The sequence below is a fragment of the Meleagris gallopavo genome, chromosome 5, assembly GCF_905368555.1.
Source record: "Meleagris gallopavo chromosome 5, MGAL_WU_HG_1.1, whole genome shotgun sequence".
In the NCBI taxonomy this organism is placed as follows: domain Eukaryota; kingdom Metazoa; phylum Chordata; class Aves; order Galliformes; family Phasianidae; genus Meleagris; species Meleagris gallopavo.
The window spans coordinates 2,713,528-2,737,469 of record NC_139408.1 but is presented as its reverse complement, the minus strand read 5'-3'; the positions used below and the strand labels follow the sequence as shown (position 1 = coordinate 2,737,469).

Sequence of the window (23,942 nt, the reverse complement as noted above, 5' to 3'; positions counted from 1 at the left end):
TTCCTGTTCCATCCTACTCCTTGGCAATTTCACTATGAAGTGCAATTAAGCTTCCTCAATCCTATTTTATTACAGATATTAGGCCTGTTGCCATCTGTAAGCCACCTTTCCCCCTGTGTGAGCATACAACTCACAATGCAAGAGCAAAGTAATCCTCTTTGGAGAGATAAGGAGGGAGACTGCAGCAAAAAGCAGTTCGAGAGAAAGAACTGACAGCAGAGACTTGCAGAAAATAATAACAGGCTGCAAGTGTTAAAAGATCTCTCAGAGGGGATGCAATTATGGTACTTCAATTTTCTGCCTACATGATAATGGTTGCAGAGTGCTATGAAGCTACAGGTTGAAACTCAGTGTTTTGCTTGGAAAAAAACCACACAGATATGAGGTGACTGATTCTAATGGATTAGAATCTAATGGATTAGAATTAATGTTAAATACAGAAGCTAATTCTTCTTGAAATGAGATCTTAATTCATTACAGGTTCAGTTTCTCCACTGTATCAAACAAACAGCCACAGGAGGTGAGAGCGAAATTGTAGATGGATTTCATGCAGCTAACAAGCTGAAGCACCAAAATCCGCAAGCTTATCAGATCCTGACCTCTACTGCTGTAGACTACACGGACATTGGGGTTGACTACTGTGATTTTGCTGTGCAGGGTAAACAAAGGATCATAGAGTAAGTGGCCTCCATTCTCACGCAGTTACTTTGGAAACTAAAATTGCTGATGCATGCAGGGTGGAACGTGTGTTGGTAGGTCTGCTCCTGCCACCTCGTGGGGAAATGGTGCCTTCACTGTGCCTGGGGGTACATCTTCGTTGTGGGTTTGGTTTTTGTTTTTTTTTTTTTGGCCAGCATGTTGTTGTTCTTTCCTTTGTCACACTACAGCATAGTTTTCCTTATTCAGTCTCCCTTCCACTAGCAAGAACTCGTGGGCATTAGGGTAACTTCTAGGCACGGAGCCACAGCAGCTGGGCTTGTTACTAAGTTCCAGTCCGTGCTGTGTGTCTGCACATCTGTACCATGCCAAAGAGAGGTTCTAATTTGAAGCATTTAGACTAAGGAACTACACACTATAAAAAGATCAAATTCAGCTTTTGCTGAATTTCAAAGCTTTGACTCTATGATTAATGTGTACAGAATACTGATTTTTTTTTTTTTGGTGGAAACTGTCTGCATTTTTTTTCTGATGACTCCTTTCCCTAGTTATCAACTTCCTACCCAATAATCATCTTGAATGAAGGAAGCGAACTTGTCCTTTGACATAGAATTGAATTTAGATGTAGAAAAACACTGAAACTTCAACAGGAGAGTTCAGTCATCCATTAGACACGTCAAAAGGTTTCTGTTCCTTCCCTCATCTGTTTTGCAGTGTGGATTACAGAGGCCAAGCAGTTCGCATCAATTTCAATAATGCAACAAGAGACACAGTGTTTGACATACCAGCTGAAGAAGTGAGGCCATTTTATGCAGCTCTAAAGGAATTCAATGATTTATTAAACAGCACAGAACACAAGTTTACTTTCAAGCTGAAACCAGGTCAGTAAGTTGTTTCTCTTTGCAGTGATTTTTCACATTTTTCCTAACAAGTCAAAACATTCTAGCACTGTTAGCTCTACCCTGGCACAGAGAGCAAATTTCAGCCCTTCTGTCACCTGTTTTATTTCACTGCTGTATTCTTACACAGTTTCTTCTGCCATTGCTTCACTATTTAAAAAAACAAACAAACAGCACAGTTTGTGATGGGCAATGTAGTCTATCTTGTGAGAATGACAACTCATGCCATGTAGGAAACATACTTGCACAGCTGTTGGGCCATCCCAGTTCACCACATCCTCATCCCTCTGCTTCATCTGATGTGCAACACTCCACATTGCTGGACCTTCATAACTGCTGTAGGAGCTGCAGAACAGCTCAGAAACCACAGATGCACAATGCTGAGGGAGACTGAACCGCACAGCAGAGAATTCAGCTATCTTCCTTGCACAGACACTGAATGCCTGAGTACAGGGCTATGTTCTGAGTGAATAACGTGCTGCACAAATGTTCTTTAAAAGTCAGCGTGTTTTGGACTAGCTTGGCCTGAATCTCAGCTCCTTTGTTCTCCAGCTATAAAACAAAGATATGCACAGTCTCTCACCTCTCACAAAGTGTCACAGAAGTAAACTCCTTAGTGTATCTGACTGCCTCGCACACTGTGATGCTACTTGCTTTAAAATACCTGTGAGGAAATTAATTATTACCTATTCTGCACATACAAAAAAATAATGTATAAGATCACATAATAAATGGTAAAACAAAGTACTTTAAAGTACTGTCAATTAATGCTCCAAAATGGTGGTAGAGGGAAGGGAGAAGAGGAAAGAAAGAGTGTGAGGTTAGTTAATTAGAGATTTATCGTAATGGTAGCATACAAGGGAGAAAAATTGAAATGGCAAGCTGGCCTTAATTATGCCAGTTCATAGCTTCCTATCTTTTAACAGGGATAGTAATGCAGGATGCATATTGTATAAGTACTTTCAGATCAAGTGAAAATTGCCCTTGTGCCTTTCATGTGGATTTGCAGTAGTCATGCTTCTGTTCAGGAGGAGCTTTTCTTTGGAGTGTAGGTCCCCTCACAGTTCACTTAATTGTGCCTCTGAAATGTGGCAAGCCTACATACCCTGGGGCTACATAATGCACTGGGCTAAGCCCCAGTTGCAGGTTTTCTGTAGATCTCTGTACCTAACATCACCTCAGTACAATTTTTCCCAAACAATAACCACGTGGATAAATGAGGTAGGAAGTTAAAAGGAAAGGTGTTTCTTGTATATTACTCTGGTCTATCTTTCTTGCACAGTTCTGGCAGACTCTATTTGTCCATGCATTCCAGCATCTGGGAAGAAAAATGTGTTTTCTTTTTTAAACAGGGACCTTCTTATAAGGAAACTTGTCTAATCATGCTGTCTAAAATATCCCAGCTGCTTTCTTTTCTGCCTGCCAACATGAGAAAAGCAGTAGAGTTGGAGAGGGACCTGCCCTCTTATTTGATATGATCGCTCCCTAGGTGTTGATCTAGGTCTGCCTCAATGCTACCTGCTTGAAATGTCAAACCTTGTGCAATCTCTTTGCAGGAGACATAGTAACGTTTGATAACTGGCGAGTGCTGCACGGCCGTAGCAGCTATCAGTCAGGCTCTGAAGTGACACGTCACCTCGAGGGCGCCTACGCAGACTGGGATGTGGTCATGTCGAGGCTCCGGCTCCTCCGAAAGAGGGTCCTCAATAGGGACTGAGTTTCCTGCTGACTAGAACAAGCAAAACTAGATTGCCTAGCCTCAAAAAGAAAAAAGAAAAAAAAAAAGTATTTTAATTGAGAAACTAACATGGTGAATATCTGAATCTATTATTGATTTCCATTAGCTGCTAAGAAAGCTGTCACTCAGCACAACGTAAGGTCGGTATCTGGTGTGGTAATTTAAGAGTGAATCACTACCTCATTGAGTTTAAAGCCATTTTTTCACACAGTTTTTAAAAAGCATATAAGGGTTGTCAGCTTGTGGGCTGACTGGGTATCAAGCTGCTGTAAGTCGCCTTCACTAATACACCTGCCTCCCTAGGAAGTTGAAAGGGATGTCAAGAGTTTAGAAGCATTGCTTATTAAAGGTTTGTCATGAACTACCAACCACTATTTTCAAAAAACAAGTGTCCTTCATTGTACAAATCATAACCAAATTCATTACTAAAATAAACGACCTCTGCTTTGGAGTTATTTGTCTAAAGAGACCCTTCTAAACAGAACCACACTTCAATACAAGTCATACAACAAGTGCTGGAATCTGTGTATTTGCTGTGCATGTGACAGTCACAGCCACAAGGAACTTTCATTACAGAGCTCTCAAAGAATGCATTGAGTTATTTTTCCTCTGCACCAGGAGCAGAAAAATTTGTGTAGAAGTCAGAGGCAGGGCCAGGATCACACCAGATGCTGTGCATAGATAAAATCAAGATCTTCAAGGCTGATATAGTAAAGTCAGGAAGATGAATGCTACTTCCACTGCACAGCTTGAAATTAGAACACCTAGGAGGCAGCTGCTGACTCAGCACCTGACAGACAAGTTGCAGCTGTACTCAGGTCCAGTTTTGTTACAACAAACTCAACCTTTGGCAGAGGTGGTCTGCAGGATCATAGAATGGCTTGGGTTGGAAGGGATCCTCAAGTTTTGATGCCTTTGCCACAAGCAGGGCTACTAGTCAATAGGTCAAGTGCTAGATGATCAGACTGCCCAGCATCCATCCATCTGGGCCTTAAACCCCTCCAGGGATGGGTATTTCCCTTTCAGTATCATTCCAACTAGAGATCACACCATGCAAAAATCACCGCCATTGGAGCAGCGTGCAGCAGGTGAGCTACAGCTCTGCACCACTGGATTTTCCGTCTTGTTCAGATGCCAAAATGAAAGGGAAAGGTTTAAAATATGTACTTCCTTACCTCTCTGTGTCCATACCCAACAATACATCCACTGAGCTGATTCTTTACCGTCCTTCTCACTGCAGTTAACAGGATGCAGAGTCAGACACAATCAACACCCTCCACTACTAGATGTGCTCCATTCAGTCACCTGGGTGTTTGGAGCCTGTCCTACTTCATAAATAGTGAAATGCTTTTGTCAGCTTTTGAGGGGACAGTAATATGATGCATAACAAAATGAACTTTTAGCAGTTATTTAATTTCCCAGCATGTCCTTTAATAATTAACTGTGGAAAGAAGATGAAAGTATTTGCTGTCCTTGCTATGAAAAGGTTTACACCTATATTCTATGAACCACCAGCAATACTGTGCTCTAACTGTGATATCTGAACAATTTAGTGAGAATTTCAATTTATGGCTTTTTAGCAAGACATCTTGGGATTAATAAAGATGATTAAGAAGAAAGATTTTCTGCTTTTACTCTGTACTTTTCTAAAATTTGTTTTATTCAAATGTCTGATTATTAAAAGCTATTAAGGAACTGATTATTGTTTCGGGCTGATGTGTAATCTCACCACAACATCTTGCACACGGATATTAAATCATTATTTACAACTGTTTGTGAATACAATTAGATCTGGATCATTCAAGCTCCTCCCTGACATTTAAAGTATACATGTAAACCCATAACTTTGAACAGCTGTAAAATAAGAGAATCAAGGTTCTTTGGATCTAATTTTGCACTACTGGGATATTTGTCATTAAGGTACGTCCTGCTACAATCCCACACAACAGCTCCCTGAAGTTCATAATTTATTCCTGAGATATACTGTCCTTTATACATCTTGTAGTCCTGAGAAGGGGTCCAACCACCCACACAAAGTGATGTAGAATCAAAACTCACAGGTTTAACTGCAAACCCTCTACTCACCACCTTCAGCCGCTGCTTCACAAGTTTTAACCAAAATCCACAGTCATATTGGGAAAAGAGAGTGTTTTTATAACTCTCTGCCAAGTAGATCTCTGGATGACTGCACTGCTACCTGGTTCTGCTAAACTGTTCTCATCAAAATACCACTCACTTTGCAGCTGTTCTCCCATGCTGTAAAACACGTTCAGTTTCTCAAGCATTTGTCCTAGCCCACAGCATACAGCACATAGTCCTGCTTGGGCTTCACATTCCCATGAATTCACAGCAAATTCAATGCAGGGTTTCATCATGTGCAATATCTTGGAAAATACATATTTATTCCATACTGTGTTTCTCTCCTACACAAAGAGAGAAAGCCATTAGTGATCTTGTCTCAAGTTCTTCCTAAGGCAAGTGGACAGTTGTGGAACCGTAGTGAGATCAAGATCTAGCAAGAGATCCACTAAAGCCTAGTGAGAATGAGTACCACTGGTGAAAACAGTCTTATCCCAGCTAGAGGGAGACAGGAGGGCTGCTTCCTTTCTTGGCTGCAACCCACAACCTAACTCAAGTTAAGCTAAGTTCATTTCTCCTAATTCTCTCTTTTGAGCTACCTTGTCTAGAATGAGGTCTCCCTGCCTATAGTAGGCGGTTGGAAATAAATTATCTTAAAGTTCCTTCCCAACCCAAAGCATTCTATGATTCTAATGGAAGATTTATCTTCCTTAAATTCCCCTGAGGCTGAAGGCCACGTTCCAGCCCTGCCTCATTCTCTCTCTTCTAGCAGCAGACCACTGACCCCGCCGCTGCAGCCTCTGGTCTATTCAGCATCCCTGCTGTCGTGTACAGGATAGGGAGCACCCAGCTGCAAAGCACAACAGCCAAGGGGAAGATGAGATTCAGGGGAATTTCATCTCTATCAGATGAATAAAGTGAACCAACACAACAAGAAAAACATACCGTGTTTTTGCTGACAGCCCAGCCAGATGTCTGCTGTCCTGGGTGCAGTGGCTCAGGAGTCCTGCTCCACAATGTCTTCTGCATTTTACAGCCACATCTTTGGTTTGAGTGCCGAGCTCTCAATAGCCATTTTTTTCTACATTTCCCATTTGACACACCTCTCAGTCTGAGTATGGGTAGAAATATGGGTTTCACATTAATATAATTCTTAAGCATGAAGTACAGAGGGGTCGGGTCCGTGGGTGGTGACACCGTGCCCTGAACCTTGATGCAACTTTTGCAGTCCTTGATTTCCTGGAGCTCCTATGCCTGGAGCTCACTAGACCATTCACTTCCTGCTCCAGGCACTCACCTCGATGTTCTTCTGCCCTCAGCCATGCAACACTTCCACAAAGGGCACCCAATAAAAAGATGCTGGTGACCCAGTGCGTGCAAGCAGTGGCAGATGCGGGGTTTCCAAAATACAGACCCAATCTGAGAAACCACCTAAGTGCACATTAAGCATTAAGCAAACACTGTCACAAGCTTCTCCAGCACCTTCTTTTTATAATATCTTCTTCAGGAGGCTCAGCCAGGGTTGCAGGCTGGCTAATGGATCTGATCTTCAGCCAGATCTGGAGATGAAAAAGCACGTAGGGCAAGTCTGGCTCTGTAACTGACACTCCCTATCAGATCAAATGTCTCATCCGAGCAAATAGACTTATAGCCTCCTTTTTCCCATGGGTTTATTTTTCCAGAGTAAGGTGAAGAATCAGCAATCCCTGAAAGCATGCCTTTCCTCCCCAGTATTTCCATACAGCCTATAAATCTGAAAGGATTTTGAACAAAGGCAGAGCTCCAGTCATCTTTAACACGGCCAAAGGGCGCTGTATTCCGAGTTGTTCAGCAAGCAGCTTTGGCTCTATTTTTAGGCTCTTGTTTAGGAGAGGAGAAAGGATGACCTCAGACATTCTGTTGCCATTCACAACCATCCCTGCTCATAAACACATTCCTCACAGCTTCTCCTGGAGAGGAGAAAGCACTCTCAGAAACGGGAGATGAACATAGAAGGGTCATGAGCTCATGGATTCTCTTCTGTCACAGGGAACGTTTCAGAATAACAAAGGAAATAAAAATTAAAAAAGAACTAAGAACGAGAGAGATCTGAAAAAGCAAGGGCTGTAACACTGCAGGAAAGGGCAAGGAAAAAATCATAGAACACGTAACTGTGCAAGAGATGGCCATCAATGTGTTAAGAATGGACATTCATCTTAGAGTAAAAGATCCTGGGCTCACAACTCAGCTTTGTAGCAGCTGCCCTATTAATTCAAAAGCATCGATGAGCTAAGCATAGAGGAGGTTGAATATATTCCAGCTCCTTTCTGGGTCAATACAACCTTTGGCATCAGGGTTTACCAGCATGGTCTTGAAGCTAGCAAGATACACAGATGGGACTCACCAGGACTCCATTAGACTTCGCTGACTTCACTCACCACCTCTGCAGGGAACACAAGTGCAGCTGCAGCAACTATATGTGCTGTTCAAGCAATGGCTACCTGCCCTTCCAGAGGAAAAGGAAGCACCACGTAATGGCCAGAAGGTCCTTCTCTGACTGTAGCAACTACATAAGGCAGCTATTTAAACAAAGCCAAATGGGAACGCTTCTCCTTGTCAGCCCTTGGTTCTAATCCGGCTGGAAGGAAGCACAGCAGCTGCAAAGCCCATACTCCCCAGGAAAACAGAGCCACATCAGAGACATCACTGCCTGAACTCTTCATGTCACACCTCCACCCGAAAGCAAGAGCAGGGACCAAATAGGGCAAGAATTCCACCAGGTCCTCCTGGGAGGCCTCACATCTGCAGTTTGAACACATTCACTTGGGCAAATGCACAGAGGTGCCCAATGCCACTTCTCCTGCTAATCAGAAGTTCTCAGCAGCATGCCCTTTGCCTCCCAGCACAACTGTGCCAACACAGGCTCACGTTCTCCCCTCAGTCCAGCACCCCGGCCATACATACACACAGCAGTATTGCCTGATGAAGTTTGAGGGCATGAGTCAACAGGAATTACTTTCTGGACATTGCAGTGTTTGAGTTGTGCGGAACAAACATGCTGTTCCATCTCACGCCTGAAACCTGAGAACATTCAGCTGCAACCTATAAACGTGACATCAGCCCTGTCAGAGCATCCCAGGAAGATCAGTTTTGCTTACAGCCTCTAACGTGACAGCCTTCAACGACAGGCAGACATCATTTGGATTGAGGCACAGATTGCCTTCGGGGAACCAATGTGAAGAAAGCAGAAAAAGAAGTTTTGCTTTAAGTGAGAACCACTTCTGCTATTGAATGGCTAACAATATAATGTTCATTCATACATATATTTGTGTGCATGTGTTACATGCGTTCATAATACTAGCCTTGAAAATAACAGGAAAACATGATTTTTCAACATTTGTTTTCCTTTAATCCAATAGATAACTACATTTCCAAAAATGAAGCTTAAAGAAGTCTTTCTTTTATTTCCTTGTTGAACGGAGTGAAGTATTTGAAGTCTAAAATCAGTGATCTGCCAAAATCAGGAAGGAAAGGAGACATCAGCACACAGTGCTGTAAACAATACGAACACTGTTAGTCTCTTTCCTACAGATTTATTGAGTGCAATCCCCTTGAACTATGCACGTTTAAATACTAAACCCCTATGTGGATGTTATACAGAGGCTGCCAAGGCAGTGTGAGAAATGCTACAAAATTTGTACTGAGCAGACATGGCTTACAATAGACCCATGCGTCTGGCTCCAGTGCTTGCACCAGTTTCTGATCTCACTCTTTCCTGGGCCATCACCAAACTATGATCAACCTAGGAACTCTTTCTGGAAAAGGAATATTTCTACAATCAACATCCAGTGTCATTTAAAGTACAAATTACTTCTCCAACATATACTGGTAGCCACATTGTACACGTAGCTTGGTGTCTGCTTTCCAAAAAGGCCTCCCTGTATCATCCAAAAACAGTATTTTAGAGCCCAGGCTATCATTCTTCTGTTTTGAAGGAAGACTCACTGTAAGCACTGCTGTTAACCAGGTGATATTATCAAAGACAACTGAAAAGCTTGGTCAAGACCACCCTCTTCCTACAGCACAACAGTGGAGTACAGAGCCAGAGGAGCACAGCAAAATGGGCAGCTGGAGAGAATGCACACATCAGTATCGAGCCTTTCCAAGTGAGTACTGTCAGAATACTTTAAGGGTGAAAATAGAAAAATAATGCAGTGCTTAGTTTTGTTTGTAAAGATGCTTACAGTGATATGATGTTTAAGCTCTGGGGCAACTCAGGTCGGAAATCCAATGGGCAGGATTCAGTCCTTCATATCAGTTCTTTACTTTCAGGCTATTGCCCTGTGCTGGGAGCAGATGAAACACCAAGTGACTCCCAAAAAAAGTGACAACATGCAAGAAAACACTAACAAACAATGGGGTTGGGCAGTCACATCCATGTACCTAAAGATGGCATGCAGGAGCATGATGCTCTGGAGATATAATGCCTATTTACATTTAACCAAAAAAAAAAAAAAAAAGTTAACAAAGCTGGATGGATTTGCAGGAAAATTTTGTCAAGGAACTTCTTAAAACTCACAAAATTCCTACATAGACATCATCAGTAGTGTTTAGGGAGTGAGGTAAATGCTAAAAGCTGAAAAAAAGCATACAGCTGTACCTTTTAGCCCAAGACTACACTGGACAATTCCCAGAAGAGGGTGTCAGTCAGTTTGGGGCACTTGGAAAGCCAGGCATCCCAAAATTTCATTGGACATGCATGGAAGTACTATTATATTCTAGGACTCCTGGTGCAGAAAATAAGGCATCTCTCAGGAAAAGGAGAAGCAGGCTTCAATCCATGCAGACTGCATGCACAGTAGAAAGCCACGAGTGTGCACACCTCAAGAGCACATACCAACAAGTGAGCTTCATTACCCTGCCTCTAAAAGCTCTGCATTCTGGGCACTGACCTGCACGAGATACAGGCATCCAAGAAGACAAAAAAAAACAAGCAGAGCCATTTGGATTAGGGCCAAGAGATGGGATGGAAAGCTCCACGGTGCCCTAAGAGCAGGGGTGAGGATAGCCACAAACACCACACTGTCAGTGGGCGCACAGAATCAAAGAATGATTTGGGTTGGAAGGGACCCCAAGGATGATGATTGAGGTCCAATCCCCTGCCACAGGTAGGGCCACCAACCTCCAGATCTGGCAGTAGACCAGGTTGCCCAGGGCCCTTCCAAACTGATCTTGAACACCTCCAGGGACGGAGCATCCACAACCTCTCTGGGCAGCCTCTTCCGGTACCTTACTGTTCTCTCTGTAAAGAACTACCCCCTGACATCCAAACCTTCCCTCCTTGAGCTTAAAACCATTCCCCCTCTTCCTATCACTGCCTACCCTTGTAAAAAGTTGATTCCCCTCCTGTTTATAACCCCCTTTTAAATACTAACTCACGTCTACGGTGCGAGCTGTGTACGCACCACTTCTGCGAGTTACAGCAAACAAACAAAACCAATCTATTCTCCTATTTAACACCACTGGAGGGCGTTCATTTCCCTTGCACAACTCCCTCAGAGCAGCAGCCCGGCAATAGAGGAAAATTAAGATGAATAAGATATCCTAAGACAAGGTACTGCACGGGCAGCAGGTTGTCAGCATCTCAAGGCCGCACACACTGGCAGCTGTGCATCAGTTTGGCTGCACCTCTGCATCCCCAGATTTGGAAAGGCTTCCAGTTTCCAAGGTGAAGGTTTGTGCAATGTACGAGAGGGGGCTAGGAGGAACCAGCTGTAAACACACCCAGTGGCATTCACACAGAGCATACAGAGAGGGAAGATGCTCGCACATCAGTCTGAGATACAGAACTGGCATGCTGGCACAAGATCACTGGCAAATTGTGCTGGCATCAAGTGACAGCTCTCTGCATCAACATTCACCCTCCTGGCAGGGTTTATTATCCCTATGGGCTAGATTTTTTTAGAAGACACTTCTCTGCTTGGCATATTGCCTAGTGTATGTTTATTTATTTTTTTATTCATTTCTTAAAGTTAGTGTTTAAATGGGCTTACAAGCTATAATCAGTCATTCTTTCAACTGCTGAAAAATTTAGAAAACTGTACTTGGACTTGAGCACAAACCTCCTTTTTCTCCTTGCTGCAGAATAACATATTGAAATGTTGAGGAGAGCCTCTAAAAACAAACAATTTGTGTTATCTTCAGGTTCTGAGTGCAGGTGAGAAGGCTCAGCAATGTGTGACATGAACGTGGCATTAGCTCAGCTCCAGTCTCTGTAAGGATCAAGAGGTGCAGCTTGCAAAACACTGGGCTCAACTGGAAGGCACAAAGCACAAGAGCTTGCACAAAGAGAGCTGAGCTTATGCTTCATCCTACTTGTGCATCCCATTCCCCACCTGTGAGAAGCCCACAGGTTGACTGTGAATTGTACATAAGTTAACCATCCACAACCCCTCCTGTCTTTAGGCAACTTCATCATCAGGGAGAGAGAGGAGCCAGCAGTACAGGCACAGACAAGTTCTGTGCAGGCATTCATTACATACATGATACCACAGCAAAAAACTGTACCTGGGAGGTTATTACAGCACAGAATGACTTGTCCTGTAAATTTCAGCAACATATATTACATCTTACCTGGGTGGTAGTAATTATATATTGTAGCTTTCAGGAGACCTCACTGCACTCTACAACTTCCTGAAGGGAGGTTGTGATGAGGAGGGGTTTGGCCTCTTCTCCCAGGCAACAAACAGGACCCGAGGAAATGGCCACAAGTTGTACCAGAGGAGGTTTAGGTTAGACGTAAGGAAAAACTTTTTCTCTAAAAGGCATTTAGCACATTTGGTTATGTGGTAGCCAAGAAAGAAGGACTCACCTACCAGCTGAGAAATGGAAAATCTTCAGAAATCAGATACATTTTGCTAGTTTGTCAATATTTCACAAGAGTTTGGCATGATAACAGGGAGACCTGGATGTCTGAATAATAAGCACACTTGCCGGTACTAATTAAAAGTGAAATAATTAAGTGACTGACTACCCGTTATTTAGGTTCACATACACATACAGTGGGTATGGATGGTGAAAGAAGTTTCTCTAGCAGTTGCCCAGTACATTTTAACCCTAAATTCTTGCATTTTGTCTATCCCTAACAAGAGCATAACAAGTTTATTCCCTCTCCCTGTCTACTAAATGCACATTACTGTATACAGTACTGCATATAAACATTTAAAGTATGTTTCATAGCCCCGGATGCCAACAGTCAAATACCAACAATAAACTAACCAACCTGAATGCTGCAGACCTTAAAACAGTTAGAAATAACCTTAAAATGTCTCCTTTGCAAAAACAGTCCTAGAAACTGGCATGCTGAATGGAACACAATCCACTTACATGAAGGAGATGGGCCAAACACAAGAATTTGGCTGAGCAACCTGGAACAAAAGATTGAAAATTTTCATCTAAGATGTATTGGTTAATAAGTGATGAACCAGTGGTTGCTAAACAGAGAGTTTATTCTGACCTGGAGGAGAACACAGTACCTCAGAGCTGCAGATTTGGCCTGCTGCTCCCAAAAGGCAATAATACACGTTCACCTCTAAATCAAGGGAACTATCGATTCATACCCAGATGCAAACTCAGTATTTACATCAAGAGAACACAATTTAACCAATTTAATCCCATGAAATCATTATTCCAAGTTTCTTAGTGTTGCCTGTCCAAGAGCTAGAGCTTACATGTACGCTTGTATTCAATTTTGTATTTAAAAAACCTTTTGCTTAAGAAAAAAAAAATGAAAGTAATTTCTACACATCGCAAGCAGAAGCTAAATGTTCCTTCTGTTTCAGTTCCCAAATATTTGAAACTCTACAAAAGCCTCATATTTGCTGAGAGGTCAAATAAGCAAAAGGTCAGGAGTTCACCAAACATGAGCCGGACCAGCAGTGCTGACAATTGACATGGTGACAAGTGAGGGACAAATACATCAGATAAGGTACAAGATATTTGGACTCTTACTCCTGTGCATGGAGGAGGCTAAATGCAGCGTGAAGACTGCATGCTATTCATTCCTGACATAGGGCAAGCAGCCTACTGGAGGATGGAAAGCTTACAAAAGCTTCTAAAAGCTTATAAAATCAGAAAGCAGCATCTCCCAAACAAGTAAATGTTGGATTTCAACTGCATCCAGTTGCAGACAGACACTCATGATTCCAAGCCAGTTTCTGGAGGTCCACTGATGTGCAGAAATGGAAGATGACCAGGTCCACAAACATGAAGGGGAGAGCGAGGCTGGGTGGAAAAAAGAGGGAAAACAAAACAAAGCAAAAGAAAAAAAAAGAAAAAAGAAAAAGCAGCAAATAATAATAATAAAATAAAAGCAAGGAGAGAGAAAGCTGCAAAGATATCTCTTTGGAAGAATAGATTTCTGATGTAAATATTTTTTCCAGCTTAACGTAACAGCAATGTTTTATATTTTATTTATTTATATATATATCATATATATATTAATATATATATATATATATATATATATATAAAATTTAACACTGTATTCGCTGACACAAAATAAAGGCTGAATTTGCCCACAAAAAAAAAAAAAAACAAAACACTTTCTACCTAAAGCATAGGACAGAAAATAGTGCTGTATTTCCTCACATATATAACTAGCCAGAAAATCATGTCCAACTTCCACCCTAAGAACACGGTGTTAGTGTATGCCAAGCAAAACTGATCTTCAGACACATCCCCCTTATTCTCACGCTTAGCTTCTCCTTAGAAAAATTCCTTATGGTGTTTTCAACACTTGCTCCTTGACCATCATCACACACCTTTGGAAAACAAGGTGGTGACAACAGAGAGCGTGGTTTTTAACATCCCTGGTGCTTTCTTCTGTTATCAAGCAAGGTTGCTATGTCTCAGCAGGACTTGCAATCAGTGCTTTCGAAGGTCGGAGGTTAAGGAAGGAAAGGAGAGTCTGATAAATACCATCCAGTGGTTGCATCCTTTTCAGACTGCTATAAGCAAAGCTACAGAGGCCCTTTTAGTCTTTAGGCCACTATGAAACCGTATTGAGGAAACATCTTCTGAAGTACTTACTGACTATGCTCACTTTGATACTATTTGTGCTCAAGATTCCAAGTTCTACTTTTGCAAAAGAGAACTTATTTTTACCATTAAGTTCTGTCCTACTATTTGGAGGTTGCATTCCAGGGTGCTAAACATCCCCGTTAAAAAAAAAGGGAGATCACCAATACAGATCATCACAGAGCCTTTAGCCAGGTTTCTTACATTTTCTTACACCCAAAACTGCATTTCAAAGGCGGAAGAAATTTGATATATGTGTCACATGTGCAGTTCTTTGGCTCAGCTGAATATCAGCCACTCTGTAGCACCTGTCCCACAGCTCCCTTTCCACCAGCCTTGGTAGGTATACTCTCAGCAATCACAGAATTACATCACGTACAACATTTTGATCTGTGCATGCCCACCATCTGCAACAATTCAGAGAAAGGAAATGGGTGTGTAAGAATCTGCTTTCGTAATAAAGGTCACATAAGCATTCACTGCTTTTTACTCCCACTGCATGATCCCATTTCAGACAGATAACCTCCTCACACCTCACATGGAGTTTCCTTGATTTGCTACTGAATCCAACAAGTACCTAATGCTGACTTTGAACAGACAGGATCTTTCTCCAACAACTCTAACAGGAACAGGCAAGCTCTCCAAGAATCATTTGCAGGCTGAAAACCAAAACAAGTCAGCACATTTTCATAGTACACCACAAAACACCGATCAATTAAGAAACACATTGAGCAATTACTTAAAACTCCCACCCTCAATGCCAGTAAGGAAACAGGACTTACTCACTGGTGACAGAAGGCTCCGATCTCCCTGGTAGCAGTGCTGAGAGCTGGCTGAAGCCAGGAGGAGGCTGTGCATAAGGGCGTTAGCACCAGGTGTCCTTAATAAATGTGATTACAAACTGCAACTGTGTGGAACAGACAGGTTTAGTTAGAGGCAGGTGTTCCTAGCACATGGAAGAGATGAGACACTAGATTCCTGTGCTTGACTTTATTTTATTTCAGCTAAAGTGTCTTCCAGTGAGATGCTAACTCAAATCCACTGAGTGGCCTGACTCAGAGCAGTGACTCCAGCTGCCCACAGCCATATTGTTCATGTGCTCCCCAGCAGTGGGTATAAACCAAAGGTGCAATACAGCAAACACTCATCCCATTTAACGTCTCTTGTAATCCTACTGACACAGTGAAGTCAGGCAACCACGAGAGCCCAGGATCAAAGCTAGACATGCCTGAAGCACCCAGCCCATGCTGAGGCAGCAGAGCCATACTTCCCACAGTCACCTGCCTCAACTCTTGGGTTTTCCCTTCTCCTTGTAGCCTGCCTTGCTCTTTAACCCGGATACTGTCCGTAAAACCCAACACGTTGATTTTGTGGAGATTAATTGTTAGCAAAAAATCATAAAGGCTGCATCAAATCATCAAAGGATGATTTGTAACATGCCTTGAAAGGCCAGAGGGAAATATGGGACTAACTTTTGGGACCGAGGTCATTCCTTCATAAAAAGAGAATGTGGTGAGCAAGAAGAGGAAAGTTTGTTAATACAGTGTTCTGCAACTGCTGCACTGTTTTCTAGCTGAAAAAGTAGCTGCTCAATATCTGCATCTTTGAATATGCGAGAGAAGTTCCGTGCAGAATTCAAAATAACTTTCTTGTTGTAGAAACAGGCTAGAAACACATAGGTCAACATCTCTCATTAAGCCTTCCAAGTAAAACCACATGCAGATTGGAGTTTGCGTGCATTTCCTTGAGCCATTCCAAAGCAAAAAAAAAAAAAAAAATTAAAATTAAAAAATTATGGGGTAATGGGAAACTTAAAAACACAAGTCCAGCTGTATAACTCCAAGAAATTATCAAGTCAAACAAACCAAACCATGTCAGAATGTCAGAGTAACCCTCAAGAGGTGCTTAGTCACACTAATAAAGGAGGTGAAATGGAAAATACAGTAGGGCTGGAAGACACCCAAGAAAAACTGAGAAAGCAGCCATATTCTGACAGACTGTGGGTCAAGAAGCAGATGAAGGCACTCTATGCTTCACAAAGTCAGATGCTTTTCTGGAATTGCTTACAGCTTGATTCAGGCAAACATCCACAAAAGTCCAGATACCAGAATCAAAGCAAACTCAAACGTTTGACCTCATCTAGTTTGCATACGTCCAGAAGTATAGAGGAAGAAGCATTCAAAAGAAGGATTTTAACAACAAGTGTTGAGTGAGTAAGATCCTTCATAAATATGATGATATTCAACAAATAATAATTTCTTAGGGAAAGCAGAACATGTTGCCCTGAAAATTCAGAACATTTCATTTTGAATACTGCTTTGAATGAATTTAAATTAAAAAATGGAAAGAGACTTAAAGAGATTTTTTAAAATCTCCATCCTGCAAAATATCAAATTTTTAGTGGTAAATTGAACAGACATTTCATTCGTGAGAACTGAGGCTAAAGGAATGAGACCTGGATATCCAGAACCTATCTTTTAAGTGCAGCTTTCCAGTGATGCTCCAGGATGAGACTGTGACCTTGGCTTCAAGGCTTGAATCATCTTGTGGAGATTTTGCAGTCGCTTTTCCAGTCTTAACATCAGGAGATCTTCATAGGGAGCACTGAAAAGCTTGCTCACAGCCCAACAATCCTTCAGTCGGGCTCTAGAGGCCTCATAGGCAGGTGACATGGCAGCCCTTTGGAGGTGCTGGCAGATGCTCCTCTCCCTCTCCTGGAGAAGCAGGAGTGGCTGTGCCAGTGCCACACACTGCAGCTGTAATGAAAACCAGACCAAACCCACAGAATTTGAAAAGACAGGCAAATATTTTTCATGCCAACTTTATCTTAGGTCATGCCACTGATGTCAGTGCTGAGTGCTTCAAGGATGAAGACAGTCACAGCTCTCAGTGGGCTCTGCCTCTACACTGCTGGCAGAGCAGGAGCACATTTTCCAAAATATATTTTGGTGTAAGTTCACTCTTCAGAATGACGGTTTCTGTCATGAAGATCAGGGGAGCAAAATGATGCTGTCAGTAGTTGGTTGCCTGTACAGGATCTGACTGCGTTGAGGTTAGACTAGGCTAGTGCTGAAGGAAGGGCAGGAGGCTGGTGTAGGACAGAAGTGCTAAGGGATTCTGTACAAATGGTGTAGGACAAGCTGGAGCAATACCAGGAAGAAGGATTCAGAAAGACCTCTGCAGTTACTTTCAAAGCACCACCCAACAGCCCAAAACAGCCAGTGGGGTTTTCACTCATAATTAATGGGCAGCAGGCCAGGTTCATAGGCCAACTTGTATGTTTGGGGAGACCAGATGTGGTCAGGTAGTTATATCTACAGTTATATTGACTGCAGTTTGCCCTGCTGCAATCAAACAGAGCCTGACAATCACAGAAACCAGCACACCTACACAGCTTCCCAAGAGCTGCCTGGGCCACTGACACCATGCAGAGGCATAAGGGAAAACCAAGCAGGCGAATAGCAAGCACACATCTCAGGCCTGAGGGAACCCACAGGCAAGGGATGTAGGACTGCCTTGTCCCAAGCCCTGAAAGAGCAACAAAGGCATTACCCACATGCCCCACGAGTGGAGGACAAGACATAGGGTGCCTAAATGCTGTAAGGGTTGCAATAAATGATGCAATAAGTGAATCTCAGAGTTTGAAAGTGTGCTTTCCCGGCACATTCCACAGGGAATATATGAAAATAAAATCACTAACAGAAAAAAGAGGGCTCAAGCAGCTGGAATAATAGCTGATAAGGAAGTGGGAAGCTGTTGCAAACAAGGAGTATAGCACGATAGAAGAGGACAGGGAAGAATTTACAGCACAGAGAGACCTGGAAAGCCTAGGGGAAAAGCAAGCAAACTAGCCTGATAGAATTGCAAAGAGCCCTGCAAGTGATGATTTGGGAACAAACTGACAGAGGGACTGCAGCGTGGTAGATCTTAGCAAATCATAATTGCTACCTACGTGGTCTTAAGGCACTCCCCAAAGTTCACCTACCTGGTCAATCCAGAGAGGGAGTGGCAATTAAATTCCTGGCAGCCAGCCCACTAAACAGGTAAAGGGGAGGGGGAATGTATAGGGCACTAAGCTAGGAAGCAGGAAATGCAAAAGAAAGAAATGTCCCTGAGATAATCCTATGTGACTTTGGGTTCTCAGCCTGGGATGCCTTGAGACCCAGACCATCGCAAGCTCAGAACAGCTTTCTACACTGAAGAGCCTACGGTCTGTACACAACGATTCCTTTTTTTTTCCTTTTAAAATGTTGTGTTCAGAAAACAGGCTGCTGGTTCTCATAATCCTTTAGGTTGTGGAAAACCAAAACTGCACACCCTCTGAGGTCTGAAAGGATTCAGTTATGCATTCCCTAGAGAGTACTTCAATGTCTGAGATGCAAGCAGGTACCCTCCTCCCTCCTTGAAATCCTCCCCTCGCAAGGCAGCAAATTCCTCCTTCTGCCAGTTTCCTTTTCTGCTATAGGCAAGCCTGCTCTGAAATGCAACCTGGTTTCAGAAGAGTTGAGGAGCAAGTCTACTCCTTCCCTGCTCCCTGACTAGAAAGTATACTTCTCAGTAATGTGAATTTAAGCACCTTAGATTAAGAAGTAGCACACTGAGTTCTGGCTTGTGGGATAATGCCCCTAATCCCTCAGCTATTACACCAGAGGACAGGCACCTTTCACTTGTGTTCTCTGGCTCACATGCAAGTGAAATTGCTTGACTTCCTATTCTCAACCTGATTTGCTCCTTGCTCTTGATGCAAAAGAAAAAAAAAAAAAAGGGAAAAAAAAAGAAAGATTCTTCAGAAAAATGAGTGGAGCGACAACAGAGCAGATGACAAGTACCAATGGGAAAAAAACAGCTGCACTAGTCAATAGTAAAGGTGTATGCAAGAGAAAGGACAGAGGAAGCAGAAAAGACAGACTTACGAGGAAGAGTCAGTGCTGTTTACTTTTATTCATTTAAAATCTGTTTTGTTCCATTTTCGTGCTAGATCACTGTTTGCCAAACCTCTATTTCCCACAGAGCTGTAATGCTTGTTGGGTCAGTTTACTGTTCTCTGAGACATTTGGGTTATTCTGAGATGTGGAAATGATCCCTTTTGTATGTAAAAAAGAAATACAAATGCTGCTGTTGATTAGCTCACATTCTGACTGCCCATTTTTATACCAGGCTTGATACGTTGAATGTTCTCAGTGTGATTGATCCCAAAAAATAACAATTTAACATAGAAGGGCTTGTTGGAACAGGCAGAAACATTTCAGGGAAACGCAGATTTAGTCAGAGGATTTAAATGTCAACATACAGAAAATTATTTTGTCTGGATGAAGGCTAGAAGGCTTTTACAGGCTAGGATTCTCAGAAATAGTCAACAGGAGGTAGGCACCCCAATCCCATCTTTCAAAGCTTTTTTTTTTTAAATCCCATCCTGGAATGTGAATCTCAGGCTGGACTAATGGCTCTGATCCAGACACGAATAAATGAGGGCGGCCTCAATACAGAGTCACGAAAAACAGAGAAAGAAAATACCTCACCAAGTCACCTGGTTTATACCCCTGCCCCAGGCAGAATTATCTATACCTCTATCACTCATGACAGACGTTTGACTAACATTTTTTTTTAAGACCTCCAAAGACAGAACAACCAGCATCTTATTAGCCTGTTAGAAAGCTTTTTCCTATTGTTTAACCTGCATCTTTCTTCCTGTAGAGTAAGATCACAACATTCTATCACATAAACTTTTAGGAAAGGCTATTTCTGTCTAGTCTTTTTGGGAAAGACTTTTTCCGTCCTCCTGCGTACTTCAGGATACTTAAGGTAGCTTGATTCTACTTTCTGCATATTTAAAGATTATCCCTGTGTTATCTTAAGTCTTCTCTTTTAAAAGCTGAACCACGCCACCTGATTAACCCTTCTTACCTCCTTGGTCATATTTGAGACCTCTTATTATACTCCATGCTTCTCTTTGGATTCTTTGCAACCAGTCCACATCTTCAACTGCAACACCAGAGGAGTCCAACTGATGTTTTTCCAATGCTGAAAATAGCAGAAAGGTGACACATACATATCTGATATATCTCAATGTTTACATCAAGCAAGCTGCATTCCTTTTTGTGCATTTTAGTATTCAAGACTGCACTCCATCTTTTTTTCACAACAGCATGACTTATCTTAGACTCATTCAACTCCTAGAGTAAAACTTCTCAACTTATCAAGTTCTCTCCTTCCTTCCACGTTCCTCTTATACCCAGCTGTTCATCTCATTGAGCGACTTCTCTTTTATAGAAGCTCCTAATTCAGATCCTGAGCAGCAAATTGCAATGAACTGATTATTTAAAGCAGAGGAAGTAGATTCACCTCCTATGGAGATTGCTCATCTTTCTGTATGGCGTACTGCGAACAATTAGCATTTATAGAAATGAACTCCTCTGTTTCCCTTTGGCCTGTGCAATTTGTTTAAAAACAAGAACAAAATGAAAACAATAGAGCATAACAGTAGTTCTAAATAGACTGTAAAACATCAGCCAGCCTCCATTGTTCATTATAATCATACTTGGCTTGTAAGATTTCAGAGAAGAGCATGTCAGCTGATGCTAAACACGTGCTTATTGTTATTAAGTGACAAATCTCATTATCAGCCGTGAGCACAGAAACTGATTTTTAGCTGAAGAAACCTCGCAATGAAATTCCCCTGCTAGGTAACTTGCACAAAGATATGTTTTCAGCATATGCTGTGTTTAAGACTGCCATCCACCTTAGCATTAATTGTGCAGTGTATGGTACAGACAAATCCTTTATTTAGAGTGCTCCACTAATAGAATGGTGCAGAAAGCAGCCCTTCTCAAGGCTGTGAGCACGGGCTGCAGGTTAGTATCACTACCTTGGCCAAATCAAAGCTGACTAATTTGTTATAACAACCATTGGGCTATTACATATTCAAGAGTTCCAGTTAGCAGAACACGACATCTAAGTCTCTGTATGTATTTCCCAGTGTATACAATTACATATACATTCTACTTGTTAAATACTAAACAGCTGTGCCAGTACTCTCCAGGGAACACGCATGTTTGGTATGCACACGACCTGAGGAATGGTGGCATTGCTGTTAGCTGTCAGGGCAGCCAGCGCCCAGGGAAATCAGGCACAAAGGCTTGGGACACTGCTTTCTAGAGACATCTCAGCTCTTCCAGCACCAAGCCCCACGCTAGCCATCAGACATCCCTGTGAGAGAGGCCCCACTCAGTACCCTGAGAAAGATTCAGTAACTACATAGATGAGTAGGAATTTATATTGCCAAACATCGTGTTTCTGGAAGTCCTTCTAGCAAATGATCTCACCATCCTAGTTGCTGTTTGTCTTGATAGATTTCAGACACGCAGTGGAGACTTATGAACATTTTCTTCTGAACTGTGTATGTTCCCTCTCTATAAGAATACTCTGAATGCCTAGGTCTCCAACTGCAGAAACTGTTCCTAACTTGCACAGACCAGGGGTTGCTGTCAGGCTTAAAGAAGAACGCGCGCTCCAGTCTGATTTAAAACACCAGGCATATTTGCTTGCTTACTACAATGTTCAGTGAAGTCCAACTGGCATCACATTAAGTTAGAATTTCAGTTCAGTTGTCCATCCATTGCTCAAAAGTTAAACAGGCTTCTCCTGAGTACTGAAGACATTCCCAAGGCCAATGGTACGTCTGCTGGAGTACTCAGCAACACTCTCCATGCAGGATTAGATAAGATGCAAGATCTTGTCAAGCCTACCTCACCCTTTTTTTTTTGTTAGTGACTTTAAGACCTTGTGTCTATGTCAAAGATATACCTGTAAAACAACAGTGTGTATGAGATGGAGCTTAGATCAGCACCTGTGTTCACAAGGACAACCGTGATGTCCCAAGAGTTGTGTCCCATGACAAGCATAACTCAGCAGACATTTCAGTGTTGACCAGGCCAACTATGCATCCAAGCTGTAAGCATGGGAGAAATCTCTGCAATTATTTATCCCATTTTCACTAACAGAGGTTTGAATCCTATAGAAGAGATTCTTACCTACCTTGTAAGGGCACTGCTAATTGGAGTAACAGCCCAATTGGAAAACTAATCCCAGTTCCTTTCTACTTTGCCTTAAGCGTATGCAATTAGGACTGAACACTGCACATTTTCCAAGTCACACTTCCAAATTACAGTTACCAGCCTCTTGTAACTTCTTGGAGGCCCATAAAAAGAAATATATTTTTTTTCTTTCCAGTAGAATTGTCACTAGGTGGTTTTCAGTAGTCAAGCTATTACAGTGATTATTTTGTCTGAAGAAATGGAAAGTCCTGTTCTTCATCTGCACTTGATTGTGCACTTCAAAATTAGGAAAGACCTTTTGTGTGAGCATTCACACCACTCATAGCAAGAAAAATACAAATAGATACTCCTACAAGTCTTTGGGCTCCATAGGTGCTCATTATCTTATTTGATATTTATTACAATGGCACCTTGCAAATGACAGGCAGTCACAGGAGCCCGAAATGCACAGGAAGCCTGCAGCTAATCAGAGAGCTGAACAACAAGCCTGGATTGTTGATGGTAAGGCTACCTGTCAGTACTATCTTCTAAAGCAACCAACATTTCCCAGATGTTTTATATTGCAGGTATATTGCATTACCATGGGTGAAACAGTAGAGAATATGCACTTGCCATTGTATTGGACATTTACACAGTCTTCTTCTTGTCATTGCTCCTGTGCAATACATGCACTGAAAATTTGAGTGCTGAGATGGTTTCACTGGAAATTTAGCTTTTAAGAACAGTATTTTCCACGGGTCTGTTTTTGATTCAGAAGTGATGTGAAAAGCTCTAAGTCTTCAGCGTGTTGCATTGTTTTTGTACCTATTTTTCTTTCCTCTACAGCAGATTTCAGGAATTTGCTGCTGCCTTATTAGAGTGAACAGAGCATCATAGGTGCATTTTGTTGGCACGTCTGATCTTGACACGTTTCAAGATTTTATTCGCCACCAGGAGGTGCAAACGACCTTCTCACCAGCACCACTTTGGTGCTCACAATTACCAGTTTCATTCAAGGTGGAAGCAACCTCCTCTATTCTTTCACTAGTATTTTTTTCCTTATTGCTCTCCCTGCATCCCTTCCTACTCGCTGGCATTGACGTCTTTCAAAGCCCTCACCAAATGTGCCTTTGAGTCTCTTTGAGTCAGCTCTGTGCTGCTGTTGTTGATGTCAGAAATATCTGGTAGTTCTTGCACACTGGAAAACTACTTCTACCATATCATGGCAGTAACAACAGATTAGTTCTATGGGGCTTTATTGTCATCCTTTAAGCAGTATGGCTGGATTGTACAGTTGGTCCTGTTGAGAGTTTACTGCAAGCCACACAGTGAAAGCCAAGAACATAACAAATGCCTGGGATACACTTCTCAAATGAATGCACAGCCAGAGTTGGTCACAGCCCCAAAATTAATAGCAGGTAAAAAAGGAAAGAGCCCTGTCCTTCTCACCTCATGTAGATATGAAAGTGTTATGGACGG

At 42.2% G+C, this 23,942-nt stretch overlaps 2 protein-coding genes across 15 annotated transcripts in view; one reads left to right on the top strand and one right to left on the bottom strand.

Moving 5' to 3' along the window:
- Positions 1-4,993, top strand: part of BBOX1 (gamma-butyrobetaine hydroxylase 1) — a 28,012-nt gene extending 23,019 nt beyond the window's left edge. Inside the window, exons 6-8 of the mRNA XM_085223890.1 lie at positions 481-677; positions 1,372-1,538; positions 3,113-4,993. Coding sequence (XP_085080016.1) covers positions 481-677; positions 1,372-1,538; positions 3,113-3,273 — 525 coding nt within the window. The 3' untranslated portion in view covers positions 3,274-4,993. The remainder of the gene's footprint in view (positions 1-480; positions 678-1,371; positions 1,539-3,112) is intronic.
- LOC146544208 (uncharacterized) overlaps positions 1-23,942 on the bottom strand; it is an 88,323-nt gene that overhangs the window by 22,779 nt on the left and 41,602 nt on the right. For 8 of the 14 annotated variants that reach the window (XR_014883339.1, XR_014883340.1, XR_014883338.1 and 5 more), the window contains exon 1: positions 6,319-7,469. Coding sequence is in view for 11 of the 14 variants with exons in the window: in XM_085223895.1 (XP_085080021.1) it covers positions 6,319-6,534 (216 nt within the window). In the remaining 3 variants the exon portion in view is untranslated. Of the gene's footprint in view, positions 1-6,318; positions 7,470-12,738; positions 12,780-15,212; positions 17,187-20,334; positions 20,452-23,942 lie in introns of those variants that run through there. The other 6 variants (XM_085223898.1, XM_085223896.1, XM_085223897.1 and 3 more) reach the window with 6 other exon arrangements.